This window comes from Larimichthys crocea, chromosome XII (assembly GCF_000972845.2).
Source record: "Larimichthys crocea isolate SSNF chromosome XII, L_crocea_2.0, whole genome shotgun sequence".
NCBI classification, from domain to species: domain Eukaryota; kingdom Metazoa; phylum Chordata; class Actinopteri; family Sciaenidae; genus Larimichthys; species Larimichthys crocea.
Genome location: NC_040022.1, coordinates 7,821,261 through 7,838,528, shown reverse-complemented (window position 1 = coordinate 7,838,528; position 17,268 = coordinate 7,821,261). Strand labels below are relative to the sequence as shown.

The following is a 17,268-nucleotide window of genomic DNA, read 5'->3' as shown; positions in this document are numbered from 1 at the left end:
CTACTTTTTGGGAAAAATATGTCTTAATAGTCTTTAAATGGTTTTGGATTGTGATTAACAACCATGCATCTCTCTTAACGCTGTGAGTTGGCTTCACAGCTCTGAGTGATAAAATTATTGTTCCAAGTTTCCATTCAAGTGACACATGCAACACATAAAAAAGTAGTTGTCAGATATTCAGATACCAGCATGATGCCTTTTAGTCCACCCAGGCTCACATGCCATTAGTCCACTTGGTGTGTGAACCCATTACTGACATCTAAATATTGTACGTACTGATAAAAGTCAAATCAAAGGTAAAGACAGAGAGAGGGAGAGAGGAAAAGAGAGGGTGGGGCTCTTTTCCAACTTCAGGAAGAGGGGAGGGTGGGATGAGAGAAGATAAAGAAAGAGAGAAAGAGAGTGATGGCGGTGCACCAGTGGACCACAGTAGTGCTAACCTTTTTTCGGAGGGTCTCTGTTCCATTGTGGGAATCCGCCCATCCTAGGAAATGTGGGCTTCCTGTTGTTTTAAAGAGCCTTCCTGTTAAAAGGTTGAGATATGTAATACCTACCAGGGAAGAAGGACACAGATGGACACATTGCCAGGCAAAATGAGAGCCACTAGTTTCTCACTTTCTGGGTGTTTTGTGACCCTTCTCATCTGGGGTAAGTAGAGGATTTACATTGTCTATTTATTCACTCTTATGGTATAACTTCTTTTACTTGCCCTCTATCTCACCTCCTAAGAGGAATGCTTAGGGGCTTTCAGTGACTGAGTAGCTTTTAGAAAGGAGCTTAGCGAATCTCATGATTTGAGTTTTACACTTTAACAGTTTGGTTAAAAGGTCATAGAATGAGTTAAATTAAGCAGAGACAACTGTTTTTTATTTAAAAAATGATTTTATGTTAGTAGTTGCTGAGAATACAAGCACCAGACTATTATTTATTTTATGATCAAATATCATCTTTCATTCCTGTGAGAGAGGAATGTGTTGAATACATTAAGATTTGCAGTGATAAAGGGAGGATGTATTGACCTGTTCACTCCCTAAAGCTTATCCTTGTTATTTCCTTTCCCTCCTACACTACTACTGAGTCTGAACTTTGTACAAAATCATATTTGAGTTTGATGACTCCTGTTACAAATGTGAATGTTGTTTTTTGTCTTTTTATCCCAGTATTCAGTTCTCCCATCATTTTATTTCTCTCATAGCAGGATGCACGACAGTGATTTGTTTCGTTGATGAAAAGTTATTGGTGCAACCAGCTACAACAATAGGTATGTGCACTTTTTTCTTACATTACTGTGTAAGAAAAAATATATATCATGCATTACCGCCAGTACTAACCTGGCTTCCTTTCTCTGCAGGGTATCACTCAACAGAGGTGACGATTGCTAGTAAGTTTACATCCTTTTTCTATTATTTAAACAGTCACCTACATGTCCTGAGAAGTAAAAGTTTTGTTTTTGATTTCATTTTAACTTAATAAATTAACAGAAAGACATGATTTTACAGTTACATATTGTGATTATATATCTGTGTCCACTGGGGGATTGTTTTGGATCACTTCCTTAAACTCATTTGCCTGGTCTGGAACTGACAAACACAGAAAGCAGAGCTCAGAGATTGTGGTTTCTGCCAAGATCTCCTTGTGAGTATTATCATGAGAATCCAAGACAAACTCCTGGGGAGGTCTCTACCAGTGAGGGGTCAACAGCAGTAGACACGAGGCCCATAATGGTTTGGGGTTAAAGGTTAACTAAAACCTCATTATGAGCACCCCCCACCTGGCTCAACTTCCTGAATTTGTTCGTCATTCACCCCATGCAACGTCTGTGATCAACGTATGAACTCCGAGTTGTGAAACAACTGGAACTTTGGAGCAGCGCCCCTTTCACTGTTCCTCATCCTGTGCCTTCCTTTTTTTTCTTTCCCCTGACTGTCCCCCTCCTTCCCCTGCCAACTCCCCCCATCTCTGAGCTCCTCCTTTGCTGAAAAGACACATTTCCTGATGTCATTACTAAATCAAAATGCTGCTCGGCAAACAGATGTTGTGAGAGGCCCAACATGTGGATTTAGTGACATAAATTAACAAGTTGGTCGTGAGAAAACATGGACCATACATTTCATTTTTCACTCAATCAATGAAACCATCTCTCTCTCTCTCAGTACTCTTTAAGTGTAGTGATAGTGAGAAAGTATCTTACAAATGTAACACAAGCTCCTTGTGACATGAAAAACAAAGGTTTCCCACACTTGTGGTGGAAATATCAGTGTGTTTTCTTTGTCTGTGTAAAGACAGTTTAGCGTTTTAAACAGCTGGTCAGCTCTGACTAATAACTTATTCCAGGTTTGGTCAAAATAACCTAAATATGAAACCATGGCTGTCTGCACAGCACACCCTGCAGAGTCATGATTACATCCACCCCAAAACGCTAAGCCCTAAATGTTTACTTATGTTTCCTATTTGGCAGAGGCAGCCCAAAAGGCAAATAAATCACATGCTGTGAGCTGGCCAGGCCTTCGACTGTGAGAAACTGAGACTAAAAAGCAGAACAAGAGTTAAAGAGTAAAGGGTTTTCAGATGTGAGTCCAGCCCAGCTTGGGTGTGCTCCCTTTTATTTGGGAGAATGGAGAGGACAATCTTTGTTGCCTCCACCCCTTTAAAAAAGGAAGAAAATCTAAAAGAAACGTGTGTTGGAGAGGGGAAGAGCTGCTGCCAAGGCACTGGGCCGTCAGACAGATCTTCGAAGAACATCTGCTAACCGCGGGTAACACTGTTTGGACATCTGGTAACCGAAGGTTACACTGCGTCTCTTCCATCCTGTCGGGTTTCCTGTTATGCCTCGCTGTACACAGTCTGAGAAGTTTAGGTTTATTATACATGGTCATCAGTTGGGGAAAACGCACCTTTATTCATTTTTTCTGACATGAAGGGAGCGCTTGGCTTCATTGGGGTATTCCTCTACTTTCTCTCCGGTGAGTGTGTGGTCTCCCTTCTACAGCTGCAAATGCCTGCCTCAGTACTAGGCATGTGAAGAAACTTAAAAGCTACAGTAGAGAAAACTGCTTTTTCAATAGAAGTTTGCTAGGAAGCATGTTGAACTTATTTAATAAGCTGAATTTAACAGGCCTGGGTTATTATTATGTTAAATGCCAGTAATCTACATTACTGTTTGATGTGAAGCTCCCAATGTTTTTCTCTGTTTTAGATGCCACTCAGGGAGGGCATACCTTGCCATTTGGTAGGTGACAAAACTTTATAACTACACATAATCATAAAACCTGATATTATTCTGTGAACAGAGAATTGAATGAGTACTTCTGAATTTAATTATTTTTTAATAATTTTGTAATCTGTGTCAATGTTTCTCTCTTTTCGACTTTTCCTCTATCTTTAATTCACACAGCCTGTGGGAATAATTCTCAGAAATGTATGGGCTATTGCAATATCTGTCACGATCTTTTCGGTGGACCAACCAAGGAATGCCTTTCTGGGCTGTTGACATTTCAATGTCTGTCAGTTTATGAGAGTGCAATGAAATCACTAAACAGCACTGACTGGTGCATTTGGGGTAGCGTGAGTGGGTAAGTACTATATGTTTAAGTTTGCAGTTAATAATTTTAACATCAAAAATAGCGTTCAATATTTGTCAGTGTCTGAATAATCATCCGTACACTTTCTGTCTCCACACTGCAGTTTGTATAGTAACCTAAGCCTTTGCACAGAGGATATATCTGACTGTCTCCTGATCCCATGGCCCAACTCTCTGGTGGAAGAGACCTTTGTGAGAATCCATTCTGAATTTTTCAAGGATTGTCCCACAGAGGAGCTAAGTGACCCTCCACCAGTCATTGTCTTTGCCCTGGTGATAACACCCATCTGCTTGATCCCTGTCATGGTTAGCTTGGTGGTGCTCAAGACCAAGAACGGGGATGGCAGCTCCTGAAAAACCTGGAATCTCTTCTCACAGTCCTCAAAATATTGTATTTTTGACCTATGCTCTCCCTCATATTCCAAGCCGAGGACTATAGCTTGTTTACATCTACACCACTGCTGTGCTTTCATCTCATCATTGACTTGGCAGAGGACTGAATCTTTCTTTACCTGTGCTTCACAACTCTGAGGAGATATCAGCCACAGAGGAAACCTATCGACGAAATGACACTGATTTGGAGTGAATGTCATAATCTGTGGCATCACAATTACAACAACTCCTGTGATGTTAACAGAGACCTACTGTGATTATTATAAATTCCTGTAACATACTGTGACAAATGTTATATTTTCAACCACCTGACTCGAGATCTGAACATTTATAGACTGGTCACATCCAATTTGCACACACCATTCAGAAAGCAGAGCTTGATTTTTACTGTAGAACCCAGTATTCAGGGTTATGATAACAAAAGCTCTGGAGCTTGCAAAAATAAAGGCAAAATATATTTGTGTTGACGCTCCGCATTATGTTGGACAGTGTTGATAAAAGACAAAGTAATTTTTATTGCTGAATTTTTTTGCTGCCGTTCACACTTTGCTCTGCTTTGAGCCATGAATTAGACAATGTATAGCATGTTTGCAGAGGACATGTGCAAACTAAACTGTTTTAAATCTGAATAGGATACAGGTATGTGTCCATGTAGGATCTATGAAACGATTCTCTATATGTGTAATGAGAGGACAGGAAAATGAGTGTAGTTGGATGCATGGATCTGGTTATGTGAATCATAGCATTTGTAAGGTTTGGGGTCAGAATTTACAGATGGGACACAATGAGTGGGTACACCCAGTATGAGAGATCTCTTTCCTGGTATTGTCTATTTTTAAACAGCAAATCCTCCAGCACTTTCCTCTGTCTGAACGACAATCCTCATGGTCATATGATGAGCTAACTAAAGCAAAGTTTATCTAAAATCTCCACCCAATTCAGACAAAGAGGAAAGTGGAAATGTGTGCGCAGTATAGTGATGAACACTGAGCGACGACAAGAAGATAAAAGTGGTATCTTTCGCCTGAATTATGATAATGATGATATGTATTGTTCAGTCTTGGTTGACGATAAAGCCATTGTAAGTGCTTTCTGAGTTCAAAAAGTGTATTTATATACTGTGTAATATTTCTGCCATAGTCAGGACTTCATGGACTTACTGCACAGTCTGAGAGAACACATTCTGCCTGCTCTCACACCATGTACTGTATGTATTTTGATATACCTTTTTAATATTTTATACAAATAAATCTACAGTTAGATTTTGGTCTGTTGCTTATTTCTTTTACTCATTTAGACTGTCAGATAAATTAAGAGAAACCGGTTCTTCAATCATAGCAGGAAAGAAGCGGGTTGTGTTCAGTTCAGCTCATGTTCACAAGGATACATTAACAGAGTTGCGGCATCATTTTGACAAAAGTACCCTTTAACCTTTGCCAGTTTTTGATTAAACACTCTTTTCCCTTGAGTCTAGTGCATATGGCACTGCTTTGAGCCTCAGGTAGTATTTCGCTGTATCTTCAGTGAGCAGCACAGTATTTTTTGGTGCACTTACAATGAGGCGCAAGTGCTGATGTAGTGAAGAAAGCAGTGACAGCAGTCATGTATCACACCCTCATCTGGCAAACACAACACTGCAGGGTGGGCCTGTGTTTGTGTATGTGTGTATGTGTGTGTCGGACAGGGCTGGGTGGGAAAGTGTGTTTGGTGACCTTCTTCCTCTCTAGATGTCGGGTCATCCTCGTCCCCACCCCCTTCTGATCTAAATCCAATTCCCTCCCTCTCCCTCCCCCTCGTTGTTACAGTAAACTAGAAATCATTTGTGATGCCATTATAACCAAGGCATGATTGCGCAAACAATATTCATCATATTTTATTAATCACATCATGTGCATGCATTCTGTATATTAATACCTAAGGTCAATATACAGTGCAGGAGTTAGTTTTCAGTCAGGAAACCTTGCCCTCTAGTGGTTATATATGATAATACAGCTTTGTGACTCGGGAGCAAGTTTTCATAGACCTCATTAGCTCTTACCAACATGACTAATGTCTCTAAAAATGATCAAATCAAAATGACTCACCTTATTAAGCAACAGCTGTATCACTATAACCCCCAGCTGCTGTTTATGTTTGTATATTCAGCATAGTTTGACCATCAAAGAAACTACTGAACAAAGTTAAGAACTAACTTTCTTATCTACTCTATGTTCTGTAACATGAAGTTCACGTCCATAGTGTTCCTAATCTTTAAAATAGACTAAATTTAGATAAGTATATACCCCCACCCCCAACAAGAAGTATGTCAGGGACAGAGCAAGTTAGGTAAAGGGTACAAATCTAACTGAACTGCCTATTAGTAATTCCTTTTTCTGTTATAATAGTTAGTAGATGTATAATAGTTATAATAGATGTTTATTTGTGACGGAATATTTCTAAAAACACAAAGTCACAAGTCACTGTTATCTTTATGTAAGTGACAGCACAATGGGCTTACAACAAACTTGGTGTTCTTGGATAGATCTGGGCATTTCTTTGAAACAGTACTGTAAAGTAGGCGTCACCAGGAATCCTTCAAAGCATATGAATCCAAGAGGTTATTCTCCAGACCCTCAGCTTTGCTACAGCACAATTATGTAACATCATGAGATGCCTTAACTTGCATTTCAGCTGATATGAACATAATCCCATGGGCCTCAGTTTCAATGATCTCTGCTGACACTGAAGTGGGCTGACTTGACGCTGTGGGGCTGGAATTACTCACTGTGATGGACCAGGGAGCAAGTCTGCTGTACTCCAGATATATTCTGTTATATAAAATGGTTTTGATTGACAAATTAGGAACATTAGGGGAAGTCAGGAATACTTTTGAACATTTTAACTTTTTAATTTTATTTTATGGTCATGTTTTATTGCTTCATTGCTGCCTGCCACAGTGTCTGCTCCACTGGAGGCATCAAAATGAGACATTTCTAATCCTAAACATAGTGACTTAGATTAAGTTTAGATATGAGAAAATATATGACACACCCAAAAATACATAGAAACCTTCCTCTCTGCTCATACTTGCGAGGCGCAGCTGTGTCTCCAGTTGCAGGGTGGTGGGTTTTGGCTCTGGAGCCTCTGTCAGGACTTTTGGGCCTTCTCACCGTGGGAGCCGATGATGTTATGTCCCAGAGATCTGGCAGAGTGGTTGGAAGGACAGCGGGTAAGGGCATCTGTGCATCAACTGCTGGTTCCTTTGACAGACTTAGTAGCGTGGCTGGGGACTTTGGCTGTGGAAATAATTGAGGGAACTGACAGTGTCAGCTTCACTGCTTCATATGACGGAGCATTCAGCAACACCTGGCCAGAAAAAGTCAGCTTTCTGGAGCCTATGCCATGTTACTGATGACTTATTGATATCTTATTGCATTTATAGATCTCTTTATTCATAAAAATCTTTATTTTGCATTACATGTTTATCTCATGTTCTCACTATTTTATTAGTTGCTGTAAACTGGAGTTTTGCCCGACTTGATGAAAATTAAAAGATTGCGTCCACTGATGCGAGTCATTGAGTGTGACATGAGTAATTACTTTGTTGTGCAAGATCTAAGCAGCTGGCACTGCTGTGTCAGAGCTGACCCTTCAGCTGGATGACACCACGCTGGCAGCAGATGACTGTACATTCAAGTAGGTTTGACATCAATACTGCCGCTCAATCAGTCACAATGAACTCAAAGAAAAACATAGCATGAACAACCGTGTTCCACTGCCAGCTAAAAATTGGAGTGACAAGTGGCAGAAATATCCTTCAATGACGATAGGAAAGGAGCAGGGCTCGCACCAACCTGTGAAGGTGAACATTATTGGTTTTGATGAAAATGCTTGTAGATTTGTCCCTGAAAAAGACTTGAATGAAGAGTTGTTTTTTTTGAGAAACAACTAGATGAACTGCATTGATATGCATTACTGGCCGGGCCACACATGTGTTTAATCATTATCCAGTACTTGACCTACATATTATACCACATCTGAAATAGTTGGCAAGTAAAGATCTGGCAGATCTGGGTCTTTTGGATCATCCCAGGCAAACAGAGTGCAACCAAAGATCACCACTGCAGACCTGAACCTGTGTTTATAGACTCTCTCTAAGGAATATTGTAAGTCTCTAGAAAGTTTTTACTCATGGTTAATTTAAATCTGCAGTAATTAGTTTTTCCACCACTTGGTGGCAGCGGAAACAAGCTGTGGATAAATGTAAATCCAATATTCACTCTCTTTTAGCTCTGTTGTTGGTCTCTGTGAATGCCTGAGGGCATTATCTGACTCTTTAACTGCTAAATGCTCCACTATATTCACCACGTACTTGCCAACTGCTGTTTGGTGCTGGGCAGCTCGCACACTGGGGTTTTTAAGTGCTTCTATGACAATGATAGTAAATGAAAGACTAAACCAAACAGTGACATTGCACATCAAAATATGGACTCAGTAAGCTGAAAGGACTTAACATACTCTGTCCTACTTTGTGCCGTGGTTAAGGGTGATGTGTTTTTGACATTTTAAAGCACAGTAATTATCACAAGATTCACCAACTTTACAACATTAGAAGAAGCCATGTGACTGGTCTTCCCCTTAAGTTATCTCTATTGCTACATGATACACTTCTGTGTCGTTCTGCATGATGAGAAGTTCCAAAATAACAAACTAACATGATGAGACAATTTCCAAAGCCTGCTCGGAACAACATGACCTTCGACCCTCACATCTCAGGAATTATGAACAGTCTGCGAAATATGACCCGCAGAAAGCTTAAAGAAGAAAACAAACACGCAGAACAATGCAATTCCAGCTCAGCTTAAAAAACATCTGACTTTATTGTTTTACCCTTGTAGACACTCTGGAGGGGGACCTGACTGAGACTGAGGCCTGTAACTGAGCTTGGATGACGGGGCTGCAGGCGGCCGTTGTCAGCCTGACACACATCAGGGAAGACACAGAGTGAACTGTTCAAGAGTGCCAAGCCCTGCTGGGTGTCAGGACCTGTTTGGAGCCAGGAATAGCAGGGGGAAGACACAGGGATAGTCACATTAATACAACTGTCTGATAATAATGATGAGGCTTAAGGGCAGAAAGACAACTTTTCCACTTAAAAACTAGTCTGTTCTGGGTTCTTGAGCACTCTGTATGCATTATATTTTATTGTCACTGTAGTACCCATGTAGACCCTAGAAAATATTTGGAGTGTTTTATAAATAGGTTTAAAATGTCCCTTTTTTCTGAGCACATTTGATCTGCAAATAGTGATAGATATCAAAGGTGGCCTCTAGATGGCAGTCTTTGAGAGCAAATTTAGTAGTTAAAGGAAGTCAAAAACTGCAGATTTTAAGTATACAGTACTTCTATTCACTTTGAGAGAGAAGAATATGCAGCTGTTTGTGTCTTTGGTTATGTCTTAGACCTCAGATCATTGAAATTATTTTTATGCTTGTGTTTGGACACGCCCTGTTCGAGTAAATAGATACAGTTCATGGGCATGAGAAACAGTTCTCATGCCCTGTGTGCTTAGTTTCAAAGCAAATAGAATTACTTTAATTCAAACAAACATAGAAGCTTCACATTTAATACAATATATATTTAATGAGCCGACTCTCCCACTTAATACACTTTGAGCTATGTGTTTATCAACCCAGTTTCTTTAAGAATGTGAAAGATTAATATGGATTAATAATGTTCTTGTTGTTTTTCAGACTCTAAAAAGACACAGCAGCTATACGGTCTTGATAACAGCTGGTGATGACAAGAGGGAAAAGAAATGCTGCTGTGTATATTTCACTCTTCAGCCCTTATAGTGTGAACACTACAGTAGCAGTTCAACTGAGTAAATTATAATTACAATAATTAATAAGTATCAGGTGAAAATGCTTTAAGGTAGAGACGTGTAGACACACATGGACACAGGCTGCGAGAATGCCATGATATTTGCCCTGATGTTGCTGGTTTTCCAGGCTCTCTCATCTTCTTGCTGTGAGTTTACTTAAAAGCTTACTGTTTTAGTGTGATCAGCTGGTTTTTAGGGCAGGAAAAGACATGCCAGCGTGTTCAGTTAGGTGACGGCACCTCCACTCATCCACCTCCCTTTCCTCTGAACATGCTGAAAGGGTTTTGACAGAAGCTTTTACCATGACAAACAGCTAGATTCACTCCACAAATTTCAATCCACAAATGCTGAGCTTCTTAAGTTTATCTTCATTGGAAAATAAATCTTTTGTTTCCTGTTTAAGAAGTCTAATCCTGCTCTGTCCTTGAAAGATCTTTTTCAGACTTACTAAATCCAAATCACATAATGCACAAAAGAATGTATTTGATATAATATATCTCATCTCTGCACGTGCAGCTGCAGGTGTATACCTGCACTCAGAGGTGCTCATCAAAAAATCATGCAAACACATATACTGTACGCGCAAGCACAGACACAAACACAAAAGCACTCACACCCAAACACACGCTGTAAACAGTATAATACAAAACATAAAAGACGACTTATATGCAGGTGTAGTAAACATTGAAGGAAAATATAAAAGCAATGTGTGCAAAATTATCCTCATTTTAAAGCCGTGACAAACAAAAGTTTCTGCTTAGTGTCCCCATCTGTTTATAGGGACCATATGTCATTTCTCCAATACAGTACTCGACAATGCTTCAGGGATTGAGCCTAGTTTATGCCTATATTATGGCTTTTATGCAAATGCAGCGGTGACAGTGAGAAAAAACCTTTGATCTGGGCGCCTTTGTGGCTGGATCAGTTAATGCAGCGAAAGCATCATGAATCTGATGGGAAAACAGAATCAGGAACGCAGTGTTGAGATTGTAAATAGAAACGTGATAACTTCATCTGCGATGTAAATTAAGAGCTGATATACTGCCTCCTGCCTTAGAACCTCATATTCCCCTAAGGTTAATGACTGTAGCTACACAAAATTGACTTTGCCATTACTGCAAAACAAGTTGTTTTCTTTTTTTGAGAGCGAGATAGCACATCAAGATTGTCATTTGCCTCCAATTAAAGAATTATAAAGCTTTTAGTAAGTGTAATGAGTTGCAGAGCAGTCATAATAACAGGGTCTTCACCTAAATTCATTCCTTTCTCATTCACCACTATCTCACAGTTCCTGCTATGATTATAATCTCAAACCAGAAAAAAAAAAGGAAAATAGCAAATGTATCTTTTCATTTTGTTTCTATTTTCTCCTTGTGTGTACTGGTTCAGAAAATGAACCAGTGAATGTGCTTTGAACAATAACCACATAACTGAAGATGTTTTAGTGTTCCCTCTGGTTCAGCCAGGATGGCAAAGCAGGCCTTTAAAACCTTCTTTATCGCAAACTGAGGATACAAACACCGTTCAACTGAGTCTCTTAAAAATGATTTTAATAACACAAGGTTTTATTTAGCCACAAATTGAAATGATTTTTTATTTAGATGTTCATGGAGACATTTGTTTGGATATATTTGTCACAAAATTGATCTTTAGCCAGTTTATGGACAGTTACTGATTTGTTTATTAGCTACTCTGATTTTTCTTAAACTGTTATAATCCAGGAATCCAGAATAAGAGTCAAACATTCATCATGATATCACAGAGAAGTAGAAAAGCAAAAATTTGTCGTCAGATGTTCTAAAAAATCACTCACAATGTTAATTTTGAACCAAATCTCAACCATTTTATTGACATTTTGCATCACTAAAACAGATTGATGCATGTTGAACCAACTTCTAGAAAATATAGATTGAACTTAAAATCACATGATCTTTGGTGTGCTTTAATGATTGACATGGGAAAGGTTGTGTCTTTGTGCTGCTCTCTTATAGCCCCTATGGAAAAAACTGCAGCAATTTCCCTCAAAGTGATCCATTACCATTATCCATTATCAACATACACGGATAGTATGCATGCACAAAAAGCTCAATTTGGTATTCACAAATTTAAATCTCATTTCTTTTTGAGCACTTCCGCGCTTTTCTGAACTCAATCAACAGGCATACACAAATAGCTCCAGCAAAAAGATTTATTTTATTCATCAGACTACAGTGTCAAGGTAAATACAGAGAAGCTCTCAATGTGTTTTATTAAGCTATGTGCCCTCGTCCTCTGGTGAGTCATCTTTTGATTTTCATTTCTAAAGGTGCCATTTTAAAATGGGATGCTATTGAAACAGACAGAAGCTTCAGCTACAAATGGGGGATATTTATGCCTGGATTTATAAACAAACTAAACTCTAAACTTAAGCAGATTTACTGAAGGGTAATACCCAGGTATACAGACACATGTCAGCAACAATACATCTGTTAAATCGTGCGTGTTGGCTGTATAAGAAACAATCTGCCAGGTAAAAGCTTGAAATGGAGGGATGAATTCTGCTGCAGGGACCCATGACAGAAATACTAGTTAGGACGGGTCTCTAGTGCGCCTGCTGGCTCAATGTGTGAAAAGCTTATCCCACACCTCCACCTTCATGATGGCTTTTCCCATTGGACACATGGTGGCCTTGATATCTAGGTAGTTGCCCGCGTAAGTGATTCCTGACCCATTGGCTTCCTCCCTGACAAACCCATGCTCTTGCTGATTCTTCTCGTAGTACATTTCTTTAAACAAATCCTTATCACAGTTACGACCTTTTTTATAGATACCCACTGCAAACCAGTTCTTGTACAGATTGTAGTCCCAGGGAACTGAGAACATGATGGCCAGAGTCTCAATGTAGTCGTTGCGTGACCGCTCGAAGAGATCGTAGGTCAGTACACCAATGCTTCCGGTTGCTTTTCCACTGGACTTGGTGAAAGTGCAGACCTCTGTCTTTAGAGGACGCACTGTAGGTTGAGGTGGGTTAAATGTCTGCCCATTGTCCAGGTACACCCTAACCAGCACACAAATAGGAACATTCAATACACACACACACATTTTTTTTGGATCAAACATGACTTCAACACAATTAGAGCTTACCTTGGTTCGATGAGGCAATAGTTGTTTGTGATATTTGAGATTTCAATGGTAACACTTCTCCTGCTTGCCACATCGGCTGCGACAGCTTCAGCTGACTCCGTCATGTTGGAATGGCTGTGAGATCCATGTGTAAAACAAAGGTAATTTAGATGTTAACCAGCTGAACAGAACAACATAACAGCTGTGGGTAGCACCTCCCTTCACTCTTAAACACACTGGGAATCATGAATATCACACTTATTACAGCATAAAATATGCTCCTGATCTCTGCTTTGCTGACATGCCGTATTGGAATTACACTGACCTTCACAAGCGCACATAGACTGGGTATGAATGATGCATTTCAGAGGCTAATGAGATTTCAAAACAGTCGTGAACAATCAGAGAATAGCTGCAGACTCTCTTTGCCTCATTAGAGAGTGTACCTCTTCAATTACAGCACTAAGTAGCATGCAATAATGAAGTTAGAGTGAAAACACTAGAGAAAATGATCCCCCCTTTTATCAACAGATATAAAATACAAATCAAACAAATGCCCCATCAGGCTTCTGTATGCTGCTACAAATTGCTTCTTCTTCTTCTTTTTTTTTTTAGAGACAAATTAATGAGCCATTTTCTGTACTGCCTCTTAGAAAATAATATTAAAATAGTAATATTTTTTGCTCCAAATGTTCAAAGTTACTAACCTGTTGAGAACCTCTGTCGGTGCTCCCAAATCCCAAAGTGAGAAAAGTTATCTCAAAGGGAGGTGCCGGTAGTTTTTTTTTCCACAACAAGGATGTATGCCAATACCCAGGAAGCCCTCCCACTTGCCCCAGTTGGGCAAACCACACCCTATGTCAACACACATTCACATGCACAGAATAAGAACAAATATTTCCCTTATTTTCTCCTGTGGGATGAAACTGCCGCACCCTAGTCTGTGGCGGAGTGTTTCCAGCAGTTTTCTATTGGACATGTTAGGTAAGCCAGGAACATCCACTCAGCGCACTCCTACAGGATTGTGGGCGCATGGATGTCTGACTGACTGTCTGACTGATGTGATATCATTCCTATGGCATTGTGCAATGGAGAAAAAAAACCCAAAACAAACTGAACAAGTTAAGACAGACATCTCTGTAGCTACTCTTTTTTTTTGTGTCTTCTGTTGATTCCCCTTGCATTACACGTACCACACAAAAACCACACACTTCAGAGCAAGACTGAGAGTCTCACAGCCAGTGAAGACCAATATTGTTATCATGCCGATTAAAAAAACATCTATGCAGATATTCCATCTGTTGCCACTCATTAGAATTGGATGGATCCAGCTAAGAGATTAAAAAATGATTACTGTTCATCAGTAATAATGAAAGCATACTGAGTGAAAACATATAACACACAACGCAACAAGCATTGGGTCTGAATATTTTATTGCCATAATCAAAGAAAAAGGGAGTGTGGAGTATACATAAGCCCCAGAAATAAGCTAATGGAGAATCAATGAGCTGGCTGTCAGATATTGATATCTTTCAGCAGACACAAAATACAGATGACAGCAAAATCAGTCTTCCTCTCCTCTGGATGTTTCTCTAGACGACAATATGAAACAGTAGTCAAATTAAATGAAATTTATTTATCCTGTTGGGTACAGAAGCAAGAAACTACATAGAGGAAGAACACCAGTAGACTCTTCTACACTATTGACCCATTTTATCATAGAGCTCCACCTTAACAATAGCTTTGCCTGTACTGGACATTGTAGCCCACAAATCAACATATTCAGATCTATATCTCATCGCAGAGCCACTTGTCTCAGAGCGGGTGAAGTTACTGAGGTCTTTCCCATCATACATCTGGCTGTACAGATGCTTGTCACAAGCATGGGACTGCGCAACCACACCCACGGCCAGCCGGTTCTTGTACAGGTTGTGGTCGTAGGGCACGGAGAACATGATGGCCATGCGCTCTGAGCAAAACCGGCTCTTCATATTGAACAGGTCATAGGTCAGCAAGCCAACAGCCCCCGTGGCAGTGTTGTCATCCTTGGTGAAGGAGCACACTTCAGTTTTGGTGGTACGAACTGTAGGCTGGGGCGGGTGTTGAGAGAAGCCACTTGACATGTACACCCTATACAGGAGAGGAGACAAATCCTTACCATCACTACCAGTCAGTTGATAACTTTTATGTCACACCTCCCAGACTTTTGATGAAGGAATATACTTTTGTAAGTTTTGTGGAGATTGTCAGTACACTTTTTGAGTGCTGAGCTTTCCAGGGTACCTGAAGTACCTTATGCTGATGGATGAAGTGTGACTGTACAAGCACTGCTGTGGACTTCTAAGCAACAGTGAGTATACCTGCATGCGATGTGCAATGAGGCAGTGAGTGTCACTGCATGATGGATAGGTGGATGTTCTCAGCAAAGTGATGTCACACATGAAAACCACCCATCCAAGATATGGTCTGTCCTGCCACAGCTAGATAAATGTAGAAGCATGGTAGAAATTCCAACAGACATGGGTATTTTAATCGATTTTATTGTTCTGTTTTTATTAATTTTCCCTTTTTTATTGATGAGAAATGACGCCAACCAAAACTAATAATTTATTCATGTTAAAAAGATGCTACACTGACATTACACTATGAAATGTTTATATTATATAAGGACATGCACTCTTATAGTATCAAACTGCTGATTTAGAGCTGTAATTAGGTACTGGAATGCAAAAATAAGTAAGCCTTATTTACAGCTAAATTAACAGATCTCTTGTGCAAACACAGGGCATGATATGCACAAAACAGCATTGATAAACAGACTCAGGTTACGTGCGCTGACCTTCAATTTGGAGATGCATTTTATCCAAAAGAAAAAATGTATCTTTATCTTTGCATGCACTGAATGTGGCCATTCACACATTTTTATTGATTTCATATGCATTAAATTGGTAAATACTTTTGCAGACTTACTTGGGGTTGATGAGGCAGTAGTTCGCGCTGACGTTGGTTATTTCTATGGTGCAGTTTCTGTTGGTGGTGAGAGTGGCTGACACAGCTTCTGCTGTTTCTGGCATCTTGGCTGCAAGAGGAACAGGACTGAAAGCTTCGAACTGTATATTCACTAATAGGTCACCATTGAGCAGGTATTGTGCAGGAAAAAGATACTTTTCTTTTCAAAGTTTAACAAACTTGAAGAAAAGACCTCAGTATTTAGGTCATATTGAGTCAAATATTTTTAAATCAGCTGCAAAACTCCTGAAGAGAGTTTATCAGGACATACTCTACAATATGTGTATATTAAAGGTGAACTCTTAGCTCTTAGCTTAAATGTATGAAAACTGTTCTTATGTACTGAGAAAAAATGTTTTTTTCTACACAATAACCAAGATCACAGTTATAAGTTATAATCGTGCTATATATAAATAGGAGTAATTATATTCACCTTTTGGAGTTAAACACGTAGGTTGTGCTAGACAGAAGCGTCAAGTTGCTTTTTCTCAGATCCAGAGAGGTGGCGAGAGTCTTCCTTGTGTGATTGCACCTCTATAGTTCCTGTTCCAACACAAGCACGGGCGTGTCCACCGTGAAATGAATATACACCATCCCCTCATGGAAAAGTCTCAAAAAGACGCACTTGGGCCAGTGAGTATCCCATCATCAGAAAATATAACCAACATTATCAATAATGCTAATTAGGTGAACTAATTCATGTATTAATCATGCTTTGTGTCAGCATATTTGCCTTCACCTTTGTATCGCGAAGGATTAGGGATTGAAGGTGATTTCAAGAAAATTATTTTTTAGTATAACTTTATCCAGCACCTTATCTACTCTGTAGGCGGAACTTTAGTAGTTAGGTTGATTTATTTAGCCATGTTCTCACCTGTTTGCCCTCATGGCACTTTTGTATTTCAGCTCATTATGTATGCATTTCATTAAGATAGTAAAACATTTCATGTCCGGGCCTGCCGGAAAGAAACTGTCTGCTTGTTGTTGTTATGAGTGATAGCGGCAGATTCCTGAGAGAACCTCCCTGTTGCAAATTTCAACATACTGTCTGACTGCCTACTCTGCACCCACTGGAGTGTGAAGTAGAAGAGGAGACACTCCCTTCTTCCAGGAGCACCTTACAAAAACAAAGTGTTAAGTGACACAGCATGATACTGCAGTGTTTTATTTATCCATAACATCATCGTCTTTCCAATTAAGTATGATTTGCAAACTTTTTGAGTATTTTGAGATGTGTCTATTATTCTACCAACCAATTTCAATTATATTATGGCAGCTGTTCTTTTCCATACATGAGGAGCCTGGAACTTGATTTAAATCC

General features: G+C 39.6%; 3 protein-coding genes across 6 annotated transcripts; 1 reads left to right on the top strand and 2 right to left on the bottom strand.

The window, feature by feature from the left end:
- Positions 1-409: 409 nt before the first annotated feature.
- Positions 410-5,235, top strand: ramp2 (receptor (G protein-coupled) activity modifying protein 2). Of its 3 annotated transcripts, none has more exons than XM_010737106.3 (6): positions 410-648; positions 1,199-1,261; positions 1,352-1,381; positions 3,197-3,229; positions 3,395-3,572; positions 3,685-5,235. In XM_010737106.3, exons 1-6 carry the CDS (start codon positions 573-575, stop codon positions 3,932-3,934), a joined length of 630 nt encoding a protein of 209 aa, XP_010735408.1. In that variant the 5' UTR covers positions 410-572; the 3' UTR covers positions 3,935-5,235. The 3 variants fall into 3 exon arrangements, with proteins under 3 accessions (XP_010735408.1, XP_010735406.1, XP_010735409.1); XM_010737104.3 differs by having other exon boundaries at positions 1,196-1,261; XM_010737107.3 differs by lacking the exons at positions 410-648; positions 1,199-1,261; positions 1,352-1,381 and adding an exon at positions 1,413-2,963.
- A 6,775-nt stretch (positions 5,236-12,010) lies between these two features.
- On the bottom strand, positions 12,011-13,747 carry apnl (actinoporin-like protein). 2 transcript variants are annotated; one of them, XM_010737103.3, is made up of 3 exons: positions 13,646-13,747; positions 12,960-13,073; positions 12,011-12,873 (listed from the first exon to the last, which is right to left on the bottom strand). In XM_010737103.3, the coding sequence occupies exons 2-3, from the start codon at positions 13,061-13,063 to the stop codon at positions 12,435-12,437; spliced, it is 543 nt and encodes a 180-aa protein (XP_010735405.3). In that variant the 5' UTR covers positions 13,064-13,073; positions 13,646-13,747; the 3' UTR covers positions 12,011-12,434. The 2 variants fall into 2 exon arrangements, with proteins under 2 accessions (XP_010735405.3, XP_019114218.2); XM_019258673.2 differs by having other exon boundaries at positions 12,960-13,082; positions 13,646-13,717.
- A 607-nt stretch (positions 13,748-14,354) lies between these two features.
- On the bottom strand, positions 14,355-16,509 carry LOC104923907 (bryoporin). The gene is made up of 3 exons (XM_010737102.3): positions 16,381-16,509; positions 15,909-16,017; positions 14,355-15,068 (listed from the first exon to the last, which is right to left on the bottom strand). The coding sequence occupies exons 2-3, from the start codon at positions 16,010-16,012 to the stop codon at positions 14,639-14,641; spliced, it is 534 nt and encodes a 177-aa protein (XP_010735404.1). The 5' UTR covers positions 16,013-16,017; positions 16,381-16,509; the 3' UTR covers positions 14,355-14,638.
- Between the last annotated feature and the right edge of the window lie 759 nt (positions 16,510-17,268).

What these genes read in the sequence shown, in the direction of transcription:
- LOC104923907 (XM_010737102.3), bottom strand. Translation starts at nt 16,012, where the DNA reads ATGCCAGAAACAGCAGAAGCTGTGTCAGCCACTCTCACCACCAACAGA. An exon ending in TACTGCCTCATCAACCCCAA is followed by an intron (nt 15,069 to 15,908) that starts GTAAGTCTGCAA and finishes TCTCCTGTATAG; the next exon opens with GGTGTACATGTCAAGTGGCT.
- apnl (XM_010737103.3), bottom strand. Translation starts at nt 13,063, where the DNA reads ATGACGGAGTCAGCTGAAGCTGTCGCAGCCGATGTGGCAAGCAGGAGA. An exon ending in TATTGCCTCATCGAACCAAG is followed by an intron (nt 12,874 to 12,959) that starts GTAAGCTCTAAT and finishes TGTGCTGGTTAG; the next exon opens with GGTGTACCTGGACAATGGGC.
- ramp2 (XM_010737104.3), top strand. Translation starts at nt 573, where the DNA reads ATGGACACATTGCCAGGCAAAATGAGAGCCACTAGTTTCTCACTTTCT. An exon ending in GCAACCAGCTACAACAATAG is followed by an intron (nt 1,262 to 1,351) that starts GTATGTGCACTT and finishes CTTTCTCTGCAG; the next exon opens with GGTATCACTCAACAGAGGTG. An exon ending in AGGGCATACCTTGCCATTTG is followed by an intron (nt 3,230 to 3,394) that starts GTAGGTGACAAA and finishes TAATTCACACAG; the next exon opens with CCTGTGGGAATAATTCTCAG.